General features: G+C 49.6%; 3 protein-coding genes across 3 annotated transcripts; all 3 read right to left on the bottom strand.

The window, feature by feature from the left end:
• Positions 1 to 85: 85 nt before the first annotated feature.
• KRP23_4106 (Potassium voltage-gated channel subfamily H member 7) lies at positions 86 to 2,044 on the bottom strand (the record flags this gene model as incomplete). The annotated part of the gene is made up of 1 exon (XM_067889029.1): positions 86 to 2,044. The coding sequence occupies one exon, from the start codon at positions 2,042 to 2,044 to the stop codon at positions 86 to 88; it is 1,959 nt and encodes a 652-aa protein (XP_067748224.1).
• A 1,142-nt stretch (positions 2,045 to 3,186) lies between these two features.
• On the bottom strand, positions 3,187 to 7,243 carry KRP23_4105 (Cyclic nucleotide-gated channel cone photoreceptor subunit alpha; the record flags this gene model as incomplete). The annotated part of the gene is made up of 2 exons (XM_067889028.1): positions 3,187 to 3,240; positions 3,323 to 7,243. The coding sequence occupies 2 exons, from the start codon at positions 7,241 to 7,243 to the stop codon at positions 3,187 to 3,189; spliced, it is 3,975 nt and encodes a 1,324-aa protein (XP_067748223.1).
• A 1,174-nt stretch (positions 7,244 to 8,417) lies between these two features.
• On the bottom strand, positions 8,418 to 9,503 carry KRP23_4104 (Potassium/sodium hyperpolarization-activated cyclic nucleotide-gated channel 2; the record flags this gene model as incomplete). Its single annotated transcript, XM_067889027.1, has 1 exon — positions 8,418 to 9,503. The coding sequence occupies one exon, from the start codon at positions 9,501 to 9,503 to the stop codon at positions 8,418 to 8,420; it is 1,086 nt and encodes a 361-aa protein (XP_067748222.1).
• Between the last annotated feature and the right edge of the window lie 2,771 nt (positions 9,504 to 12,274).

The raw sequence follows: 12,274 nt of genomic DNA, 5'->3' as shown, positions 1-12,274 counted from the left end.
AGCGTACATACGATGCATCCTTTTCTGTTTTACTTCGTAGTATTTGTTTGTAAATCTAGAGCAAAACAACCGTTGAAACTAAGCATCACTGCCCAATTGCGGTGGGGTCTAGGACTGGATCAACAAACTCGGAGTATGGTTCAGTTTGGGTAATAGCTAAGCTCCAACGACGAAGCTGTGGTAGACCCGAATCGTCTTGACGACGTTGAAGCGTGAGAGAATTTGTCTTCGTGGGCCTCATACTCTCAGAGCGTTTTAATGACGCCGCCACCACGGCTTCAAGTTGCTCAATGTCGTTATTACGCTTTTCACGATCCTCTTTCTCCCGTGATGTCTGCGATGGACTTCGAGAGTGGAAACCGCGAACCTCGTCGTTGTGACGTGACGTGGCAATACCCAACGCCGCGTTGAGACGCCGTCGTGCCCCATCGCGACCTTGAAGAATCAGGTCCTTAGCTTCCTGCGGATCGACTTTGTTCAACTTGGATAGCAGCTCCAGTGCTGAATGGTAGATGTAGGAGTGCGGCACGTGACTTTCAATATTCACTGCGAGATTCTCCATTCTCAGGAGCGACGGTACTCCATCTGAAGAGCACTTGAACGTCGCTACAGCACTTGACTGGTTTTGAGACGCGGTAGTCCAGTCAAGCTTGTTACGACTTCGATACTCTGGGAATTCCAACAGCACACGCTCATACGGTTCATGATCCAGTCGATACAATTCGGACAATGTGAGAGCGACGCACGTCTCAAGGCGTGCCATGCCGTACAGCAAAGCCAGCTCTCCGAAAAAGTCCCCGCGCTCTCTAATCGATTCACTTGACCCCACCTTCACGGAGACGCGGCCCTGCGCGATAAAATACATGCTGCGGTCCATATCGCCGATCACAAACACCTCCTCGTTTACGGAGAATACCACATACTGCAAACATCCCAACAATGCCCGCAAGAATTGGTCGTCTAGAGCTTCGAACGCTTTGACTTGCACAACGAAGCTGCATACCGTGGTCAGGACTACGTCTTCGTACAAGGCCCGGGGCACCTGCTCGACTGCTTTAAACTCAGCTTCGCCCTTCCGACAACTCCATAGCCGAGCGTAGTAGGTCTTCACTTGGTGCTTGATCTCTTTCGGTACCTCGTTTTGAACTAAGTAGCGCTGGAGCTGGCTCAAAGTCTGCTCAAATGCAGCCTCACGTCGAGCACGAGAGTCGAAGAGCTCTCCCTGCGCACCAACAAGAGCACCGTAGATATAGATGCTCCACAAGGTGATGCCCAGCTCCGTCGCCACCTCGACCGGATTCATAGAGAGAATATCTCCGTAAAAGAGAGTTGAAATGCACTCCATCGCGAAAAGCAAGGAGCTTAGGTACTTATGCATGAGGGAAATGTCAGCCGCGTAAGAGGCTGTGGTACTCTCGGCAAGCACCCGTGTATTGCGTACGACATCGCTGGTCTCGTAGAATAAACGCCCGACATTACTGGTGAAAACCCATATACAGGCCAAAAGATGGCCCATGGTAAGGTACGTTGCCAAACCTTGCAGGAAGTATAACAATGCTTCGTTGGCGCGCATTTTGTCCTTGTCAACTACGACCTGTAAAACCTTTTCAAAGAGAGGCTCTACTCGCCGAATAAATACCAGACGGTTCACACGCAGCAGCCACCGAGTTGTCCACCAAGACGCATCATCTGCACCGTTGGCCAATGGCATGTACGCCAACGGTACTCTCAGGTCGGAGGCGAGAAGTAGTAGCTCGAAAGGCAAAATAGCGAAGATATCAGCATACATGGCTTGTTCGTTGACGTGCAACGTGGAGTGGCGGTCAGTGGCAGCAGAAGCGTGGTGTAAGAAGTACTTGCGTCGCAGTTTGGTTAGCACGTCCAATATGCACAGCACGTCCAAAAACGTCTCAAATCTCGACCAACTGCGTAGAACGCTGGCTGGTAAATAGGCCAGATCTGCAGCAAAGCTCACTTTAAATGTAGTGACCAGCAAATGGTACATCGCAACAAGAAGCATAACCAGATCCCAACTTTTCTCCATCTGCTTAGACACCTTGATCGAAGCATTGATCTTAAAATTTCCTTTGCTCGTGCAGAGAAGTCGACAAACAACCCCAAGCACTGCCCTGACGGCCGCTAACTTGTTTGTCGTGCTGGAAACAACAAGTTTGGCCTCTGAAGCCGTATAAAGCGCATCATGTCTAGGTATGCGTGAATTCTTCCATTTTCGGTACCAATTCGAGAATTCCACTTGCTTAGGATACTTGAGATGGCGAAAGCGCTGCAATAGCCCAAAGTCTAGCCCTGCCGACGAGCTCTTCATCACCATATGCTTGCCTTCACTTCGACGCATTTCTTCGAAAAATGTGTGGTCAAAGTGTTGTAACGAGTTGGAACGCCCGCTGATTCTGTGTCGAAGCTCTTGCTTGCATTCTGGTGGATGAGCCTGCAACTTTGACGCTATCATGGAAAGCCGGCGGTTGTTCGGTCCTCCATGCTGAACAGAGTTAAGATTTGATACGACTGCAGCAGGCAGCGGCTTTTTTGTGTCAGGAACGATAGACCGTCTAGTACCTGGTGTCACCAGCTGCAGCAATTTTTCTTTTCTATTTGCATGCTCGTCATAACGGAGAGATCGCGTCCGAATAAGCTTGTTTCGAGCTGCGTGGATCTTGACTTCGGAGAGTTCGAGTGCAGCGCTAGAAGTCTCTGCAAGAATGTGGGTGCTGATAGTTTCTGGCGGGGCATTCTCTGTTAGTAGCTTGCTAACTCCAAATTCAGCTGTCACTAGGAGTCTGAACCGCGACCAGCATTCAGCTTCCAGATTGCAGAGGTGCTCATCAGTTAAACTAGCGCGGACAGTTTTATTGATGGGATTGGTTTCGATCATGAACTGCAGGGCATGGATGTTGGATGGGCTGCTGCGTACATCTCGTGTGGTCGCATCATTGCGGTAGAACCCACGGAACCCACTGGAGTCACTTCTTCTTGACATACTACTGCGCCTTGATATCGCCGATGATGATCGTCGGGTGGCTGACAAAGCTGAAATGGCAGGGTAAAAATTCTTTATGCACTCATCGGACATTGCGTGGATATACGCTGCTTTTTTCTCCAACAGGTATACCTCACTTCCAACAATGGGTCCTCCTGTGGTTTCTGGAGCAAGTGCTAATGCCTTTTTCACTGGGAGAACTGTCGCTGACGAAAAAAGGGGGCCGTTGCTCTCTTTGTGGCCTACCAGCGCAGCAGACAACTTCCTTTTAGCTCTGGCGGTCCCTTTAGCTGCTGTAGCGGTGGTTGCAATACTCCGGCGCACCGCTAGTAGACGCAGTGTTTTGTTGGCTGTATTCAAACTAAACCGCTGGTAACGCTGTAGCCGACTTTGAATCCACTGTAGTATCGCATGTTGAGCATGCCTCAGCACTTGGGCATCCGAGAGATCACCATTCGTAGTCCACAGTTCTTGCCAATCACACTTGGTTACGTAGAGCACTTCGCAGGAAGTTGTAGCTTGCACTGTCGCGAGTCGTTGCTGGCCAGACAAGAAGAACGCAACTTCGCCAAACAGTGCACCTTCCATGAGCACAGCCAGACTTGTCACTGAACTAGTCCAAAAGGCAGCCGCGAGTCCTTTTCGAAGAGCACAGAGTCGACTTCCAAGCGTTCCCTCAACCAGAATATTGTCGCCCGGGATGAAGAGCTCAGATTTCAAACGTAATGCCAAGTTGTTGACTTGAGACTGTGTCAGGTAGCGGCCGATAGGCAACAAAGAGATGGAGTTACCATAAACTTCGATCATGAGTTTCAGCCGAAGATTTGCTGACAAGTCGTGGACTGTGTCGTGAATATCCCCACGTCTCGCATGTTTGCTTTGCTCTTGAAAGAAGAACCCGACGCGCTTCACCAGCAAGTCAGGCAAGTCATGCTCTTTCGCGAAGGTCTCAAAGTTTGCGAGGCGATTCTTGTACTGTTTGGTCTCTTTACTGAGCTCTTGGAAGAGGTCTGAAATCTCACCCACGATATGACCGATGATAAACGTACAGCAGAGGCATGTGAAACCAGTCCACAATGTGGCAGCTGTGTCGCGGGGAACAATGTCACGCGAACCAGCGAGTAGCAAAGTCGTAATAGCCCAGTAGAAAGACTTCGCGTAAAGCATCGACAGCGAGTAGTTGTGTTCGGAAAGCACCGTATCATGGTTAATCCAACACCGCTCAACACGTTTACACTCATGTTCTGATAGACCAAAGAAAACACAACCTACGTAGTGTGCTACTAGCACAAGAATGACCACCAGTTTCACCGGACTGAGGTAGGCTGATACGTTGTGAGATGCGAAATGCTGCTGAGCTTGCACGATGAGATCATCCAGGTACGTCCATAGATCCATGGAGCGCGTGAGCCGCGGAATGCGGCACAAACTTGCAGTCAATGACCCGCTTGCATAGGATGTATAAAGAGGCAACAATGCTGCCACATCCCACTTGAATGCCGCGCTGCGAAGGTACTGCACATCTATCTCTTTTCGCTCCAAGAGGTTCTCGATCCCAACCTCCGGATTCCTGAAGTAGTAAAGGTGTAGGTAAATGTCAAGAGCATAACACGCATCGCAGCTCAAATCTGCAATCCAAACTGTGGTACTTGTGCTACTAGAAAACTGAAGGTGGGAGTGGAAGCAGATCCGGAAAATAATGAAGACGGCGTTATACATGTTCCAGGACGCAATAATCGCATTCCACAGAGCTGTGATCAAATCTCGCGTCGCATACACATCATGCACGGGTTTACCGTTACCTTGGGACCATATGCTGTAGTTGGTTGGGGTAGTACTGGTCAACTCGCCCTGATAAAACAGTGTGGAGGTTGTCATCAAATGAGTGCGCAGCTTGAGCTTCTCAAGATTGTGCACAACCCGCCGCATATTTCTGTGCTGCTCTACCAACAGCGCTTGAGCCTCTTCCTTCATGTCCTTTAGATCATCGTTAAACTTACGCTGGATACCTTCAAACTGGTCGCGGGTCATAACGGAAGCGTGAACGAGCGAGGCCGCTATTAGGGTTGCTGGATGAGCGCACCTCAGTAAAAATTCGTTGGCGCCGTAGCAATCACCTTCATGCAGAGCGCGTACTGGCACCTTGCGAGATCGGAAGAAAATATTGACTTTGCTGCCGCGCAGTAGTACTAGGAACTCGCGGCAGATGTCTCCTTCAAGGCAAATTGTGTCGCCATTTTGATAGTTTCGATGACGAAACTTGCCAGTCACATCCCGAAGAAACTCGATGCTAGCTGAGTCAAAGAGTTCGACGCTTTTTACAGCCTCGGAGTGCAGCAACGACGAGATTTCGTAACATAACTGATCCGGTAAATTTGACAATAACTGTGATTCGTACGCCTGCTTGCGTCCTATGAATTCAAGGTGGTAGAAACGTCGAATTTCGGCACTAAGCAGCTTCGAGATGCCCATGTGCTCGAACGTGCTGCTAAGAGCGTTGAGCTTCTCAACGTACTGGCGATGTGGTGCCATAGCATTCGAAATCGTACTGGACATCGCGCCTACAGTTGCAAAGTTAATGATACCCCCGACGAAAATCCAAAAGGCTGCAAAGTAGCTCTCTCCAGTTGAATACGCCGTGATATCTCCATACCCCACGGTTGTCAAAGTTACTACTGCCCAGTACATTGAGCGTAGATAAGCAAATGATGCGTGATACGATGAATCTGGATTCTCTGCTGGAAATTCAATTCCAATGTGAGCATAGCAGTCAAAGATTACCCATGAACAGTTGCTAAACAGCGTGGCCTGCTGAAGACATTCCGGGCGGGTTAGACCCCATAGTACAGCTTTATCAGCATGGTCCGATGCTGCTCCAGCAGGAATCCAGGCCATTTCAAACCACACGCAGCCAACAATATGCAGCATGAACGATGTACCAAGAAGCAGCGAAATAACAAGGTAGGTTTTAGAACTCACACTGTAGTAATCGCAAACATTCGCCAGCAAACCTGGAGCTTCCCGCAACCGAAAAAGTCGAAGCAAGCGAAACAGCAACAGGTAGTTCTGTCCTGGAACTGTAGCTAAAGTCTCCAATACAATACCAACTGGGAACCATGCGATCAGGTCGAGATAAAATCCATCCGCTTTATACGCTTCAAAGATGAGCTCTGGGTCCTCCACAGCTATCATCACGACGGGGTCCAAGTGAGCTAAAAAGCGAGAACGAAGAATGATTTTCACGCCAAAAATCACTTCAGTCAGCAGCGTCAACGAGTACCTAAATCCGAAGTCTTGGTGTTCCACGAGCATGTGCTGATCTTGGGCCGTAGAGATGAATACCGGGAAGTAAGGGACTTCAAAAGCGACATACATAATCGACAGCAACATGACTGTATCCCAATAAGCACGGAATCCAGAGCCAGGCAACTTCCAGTTAATGCTACGCCTTGCGTGCGCACTCCTTGTACTGCCAGGCCTCCTTCGCGTACCCAGCAATTTCTTGGTTTTACGTTGCTGCGTCAGGTACTTTTCGAGGACCTCTGCCATTCGATCCCTTACATGGGTTTCTTTCTCCCTGTAAAAGTCTGTCATAGCCTCATCGAACTTGCCCTTCGATAGAACATAGAGCTCGCAAAATGTCTTGGCTACCGCTTTCTCCTCAAATTTCTCCGGGAAGAGAAGGCACGTCTCAGCAAAGAAGTCTCCAGTTTGGCATTCCTTTGAACTTGTACCAGTGAAAGCAGAAATGATCACTCTGCCTCGGATAACGAAAAACATGCTCGCATTCAGCTTGGCCTCAATAATCGGGTCTCCTGGCGAATACACTCGTCGGCCAAGCGCTGCTGCAAGGAGATTGACAAGCTCGACACTTTCTTTCACAAGAAAGCATACTTGCCTGATCCGAGTTGCTTTGAGTGTTGAAACCACCTTTAACTGGAAGTGCTTCGGCATCAATTGCAATGTCTCCTCACTGTTGAGACTCTGATGCGTGTTCCAGGAGTAGTTGAAGTATTCAGTAACCTGGCGGCGTAAAGCACGCGGGATGTTCTGGGATCGCATGTACTCGCGCGCGTTATCCACGTGCGTCGCAAAGGTTGCATCACGCGCATTCCAAGATCGAAAAATGAAGAAAAAGCTGGCAAGTAAGGACGATACGAAAAGCGCGCCCAGGACAGTAACGAAAATGACATAGATGGTATCGGCATCAGACACGGGGGATACGTCGTCAAAGCCCTGCAGCATAACTGTTCTAGACGCCCAATACAGCGTTCGGGCATACTTCCGAGCCACAGTAGCCCCAGAAAGACGGTCTCGGATAGCCCAACTGGTTTCCTTCTCACATGCTTGGAAAGAAATGCCACACTGCACATGCGCAATGAGCATATATCCACAGGCCACGTAATGGCACAGACCCAGATACAGACCGATATTGCGTACTAGGCTTTTGATACCCACCGAGGACATCAGCTGGACCCAGGCGCGATCCGAATAAATGTCAATAATCGAGTCGAGACAGTGTTTCAGCCGATACAGACGCCAGAGCTTCGTAACCCGTACCAAATGAAGCGTATTGTACGTTCTGGATGCGTAGGGTATCACCTCAACGGGAACCAGAGAGACCAATTCCAGCAAGAACTTGAAGTTGCATGTCCGAATCTGAGAAGACGAATTACTTGCTGCCACGTCACGTATGGATGCCGATCGTTCAAGTGAAGCTAAAGTCCACTTGGATTCTCCGCGCTCAATCCGCTTCGTCTGTAAACGTGGCTGAACGAAACTTAGTTTCCGTGTAGCCGTTCTCCTTAAGGAGAAGCTCGAAAATCGTCTGAGGGTGCCTCTTTTGCGTCGATTAAAGCGAAGAAACTCGAGCAAAGCGATGAGATCGACAATGAAATCCATTACTCCGTAGATGGTGAGCTCGGTCGTCCATTGATGCTGGAAAATGAAATCAGTTGTCCCCAACGGATCATAGTAGAAAGCTATTCGAAACGGCACAGTGAAGAAAATGTAGAGTACCGCGTACAGACTTATCCCCACGCGAATGGTTTCTCTAGTCGTCGAAGACAACCGCTTGTAAGCTCGTTCAAATCGCTGAAGTCCACAATTATAAAAGCGTCGGCATATTGTGCTAATCCGGTGATTTCGTGGGCGTGAGGCCACCTTTGGTTTCCAGTCTGGTCTCGATGGTCCAATGACATGGGTGCTCCGTGGTCCGTCTTCAGCTCCCTCAGCGTATATCCTTGTACTCATCCTATAGCACTTGCTTAAAGACAAGCTTGGCGTCTCCAAGCAGGGGTCGTTTCGAACTCGCCAGCAATAGAAGCACGACCTCGTCGATCTGAAACGAACGCGTCGTGCTCTCTGTCTTAAGATATGCAACAGTTACCATGTCTTTCGTTTGAATATGTGTCGTTAATTAGTTCTCCTTGGTACGCGGTGTTCGACCTTTTTCGAAGTTGCGGAGAAGTTTGGCCTCCAGTATATATCCCTTGATAATAGGTGCTTCCTCGCTGGTTTCCGAGTTTTTACCGCCATCAAGATCACTAGATCGCATTAAATGTCGCCTAGCACCTTCTCGACATTTCAGGATCAAGTCTTTGGCCTCCAACGGGTGAACAGTTTGCATGTTCGCCAACATTTTCATGGTACCTTTGTGCACGAAGGAGTGCTGCAATCGCGCGTCGATATTTGTGGCGGTAGTAGCGGCCACCTTCGCGATGCTCGGTCTGGAAGCGAGAGTAGTGTGAGGGCGTAAAGGATTTTGCGAGCCTAGCCGATCTGAGTCCGAAAGCGTAGTCCACGCCACCTTATTGCGCGAACGGTATTCCGGGAATTCAAGTAAGAGGCGCTCGTATGGTTCGTGATCTAGGCGGTACAACTCGCACAACGTAAGAGCGACACAAGTTTCTAGTCGTGAGATCCCGTAGAGCAACGTCAACTCTCCAAAGTATTCTCCCCGATCACGGGTACACTCGCTCATACCAGTTTTCACCAGAACGCGACCGTGGGCGATGAAGTACATACTGCGATCTACATCGCCGATTGTAAACACTTCCTCATTCTCCGAGCACACGACATACTGCAAGCAAACGAGTAATCCTCGCAGAAAATGCTCGTCCAACGTCCGGAACGCCTTGACCTGAGCGACAAAGCGGTGCAGTGTTGTCAAGACCACGTCTTCGTACAGCGCACGGGAGACGCTTGATACAGCAGCAAACTCGGGCTCTCCATGGCTACGGCGCCACATCCACCCATAGTACGCCTTGACCTGCCGTTTCAGTGCCTTGGGTACACCATTCTGCACGACGTAGTGCTGCAGCTCTCCTAAACTCTGCTCAAATGCAGCTTCTCGTCGAGCGCGTGAGTCAAGTAGTTCAGCTTGGGCCCCCACAAGAGCGCCGTAAATGTAGATACTCCACAGCGTGATCGCAATCTCCGCTAGTAGCTCTAGAGTATTCATCGATAGGATGTCTCCGTAGAAGAGCGTTGAGATGCACTCCATCGAGAAAAGGAGCGACCGCAAGTACTTCCTAGCGAGGGAAACACTCGTCAAATAGAAGGTTGCACCTCCTTCCGATAGCAATCGCGAGGTGTGTTCGGCGACGGATGCTCCATCAGATATATACGTTAACATCCCCGAAGTTGAGAGCCACGACGTTCCGTAGTAGTGAAAGCCGATTTCACTGATACAATACCAAATGCAGGCGAGGATATGGCCCGTAGCGAGGTAGGAAGTTAGGTCTCGCACAAAGTAGAGCAGTGGCTCGCTCATAGACAGCTTGAGGTCGTGAAGAACATATTGAAAAAGCCGCTCAGAAAGTGGCTCGATTCGGCGTATTATAAGCAAACGATTCATCCGAAGCAGCCAACGTGCTGCCCACCAGGTGGAATCGATTGATAGCCCAGCCGAGTGAGAAATCGGTACGCGGACTTTCGACGAAAGAAGGAAAAACTCCAGCGGGAGGAGGCCGACGACATAGACTCGAAGCTCCGGGTTAGAGAGAAAAAGACGTCGCAGCCAGTTCTTGGACGAGTGCTCAGCAACAGAGATTATACCCTGCTGTACCCTGCAGGCATGATGCAGTTGAAAAGCTACATCCACGAGGCAGAACGCGTCCATACACATTTCAAGCGCTGACCAATTTCGAAGAGCTCTCAGAGGCAACTCGACCAAGGCGTGAGCAAAGCTCACCTTGAATGGAGTGACGATAAGATGATACATTGCGATCACAAGCATGAGGAAATCCCAACCTTTTCCCGCTTGCTTGATTCGTTGAATAAACTGCTTTGACTGGAGATCTGTGGTCGCCGAAAAAAGTGCTCTCTCACTTGGCAGTTGCAGTCTTGATCCGATTGCTGCAACTCGAGGAGGCCTAAAGCGACGAAAGCTAGAAATTTGAATGGCTCTCGTTAGCGAAAATGGATGGCCTTTGGTTTTTCTCATCTGCGTTAGCTTTGACGTCGGCAGTATTGGCCCTTGGCGTTCTGGAGCCACCTCTTTCTTTAGTGTTCCCCGCCATTGCCGATAGCGGTGATACCAATGGAGCTGCGTGACGTATTGGGGCATTTGACAACGCTGGAGGATTTCAAAATCAACGCCTGATCCTCGTTTTATGGAACTATTGGGCAGACAGCGAGGTCCGTCCCCAAAGAAACCGGCCTCGATGACTGGTAACGAGAAGCAGCGTGTCATCCTCATGAGTGTAGCTACTACCTCTGTTTTTGAGGACGGGTCTACACAGCGTTGTTCTTCCGGTCCTGCCACTGAGTATCGTCGCTTACTTGCTTTCTTGCCGGAAGCAACTGCAATCTTGACTGCGTCCTTTCTGTTAGAGTCTGCAAGCTGATTGCTTGAATGTGGGGGAGCGACATCACGAGATTCCAAGCCCGACTTGGGTCGAGCTTCTCTAGATCTCCATGACAGTGTTCGTCGCAAGCTCTTTCGTGCTGATGGAGTTTTGATCTTTGAGCGCCGTGCCACAAGACCAGTCTCAGGTGGGAGAAGCAAATTCAGTAACCTGGTAACTACATGCTGCGCTTCTGACAAAAGTCGACTTCGTGCCCAGCACTCCTCTTCCATCGAAATCAATCCTGTCTTACCCAAGCTTTCGTGTACGTGCTTGTTGATGGGGTTAAGCTCAATGATAAACTGCAACACGCGAATACCAGCATCTTCACTCGCCTTCCCATCAAAAAGTGAGGTATTCCCATTGGAACTAGGCCATACTGCGCCAGTAGAATTGGCGCCACCCCTACTTCGCGAAGTAGGTTGAACAGAGCTCCGTATTGAATTTCGCAATGAGCTTCGCAATGTGGCTAGTATGGACGACTTGTGGTATTGCATCATAGCAATAGCTGGACTGAACTTTTTAGCAAATTCTTCAGTCTTTATCAAAACGTATTTGGCCTTCATCTCAAGCAGCTGTACTTGAGGAGATGCGAATAGGCGGCGAAGATCTGTCTTCGACGACTTGCGCGGCGGATTGATCCCGTTGTTGTTTTTAAAAAGGCTTGTAAAAACACTTCCGCGACGCACTTCATCGGGTGAGGTTGCTTTTGAGGTACTTCCCGCTATTATCAAACGCTTCGCACGCTTGGCAATGCGAAGACTTGCAACCTGGTACCGTTGCAACCGGCTGCTTACCCAGCCAAGAACAGCATGTAAGGCGTGCTTTTGAATTTGGTTGTCGGAAGCATTACCATTGGTAGTCCATAACTCCTGCCAATCATGTTTCGATACATACAAAACCTCACAGAATGTGGTGGCTCGCACTGTGGCAAGTCGACATTGGTTCGGTAGAAAAAATGCGATCTCGCCGAAGAAGGCACCTTCCATAAGCACGGCGATACTCGATACAGACTTGGTCCAGTACGCTGCTGCAAGCCCTTTGCGTAGTGTGCACAGACGGTTGCCATAGCTTCCTTCAACGAGAATGTTGTCACCAGGAATGAAGAGCTCAGACCGTAGTCGCAGCACAAGGTTGTTTACTTGAGTTGATGTCAGAAAACTACAGATAGGGAGATTTGCAATGGCGTGGCCATATACTTCAAGCATGAGTTTAAGTCGAAGATTAGCAGACAAGTCGTGGACTGCCTCCTGGAGATCACTGCCCTTGGCGTGCTTAAGCTGCTCTCGAAAGAAGAAGCCAACACGATCACGCAAAACTGCAGGCAGCTCGTGATCCTTTGCAAACTTCCCAAAACTCGCGATGCGATTCTTGTGCTGCTTGGCCTCTTTGCCAAGCTCTAGAATGAGTTCTGAAATCTCGCCTA

Source organism: Phytophthora ramorum, assembly GCF_020800215.1.
Source record: "Phytophthora ramorum isolate Pr-102 chromosome Unknown Phyram_PR-102_s0003, whole genome shotgun sequence".
NCBI lineage: Eukaryota > Oomycota > Peronosporomycetes > Peronosporales > Peronosporaceae > Phytophthora > Phytophthora ramorum.
This window is presented reverse-complemented; position numbering and strand designations above follow the sequence as displayed.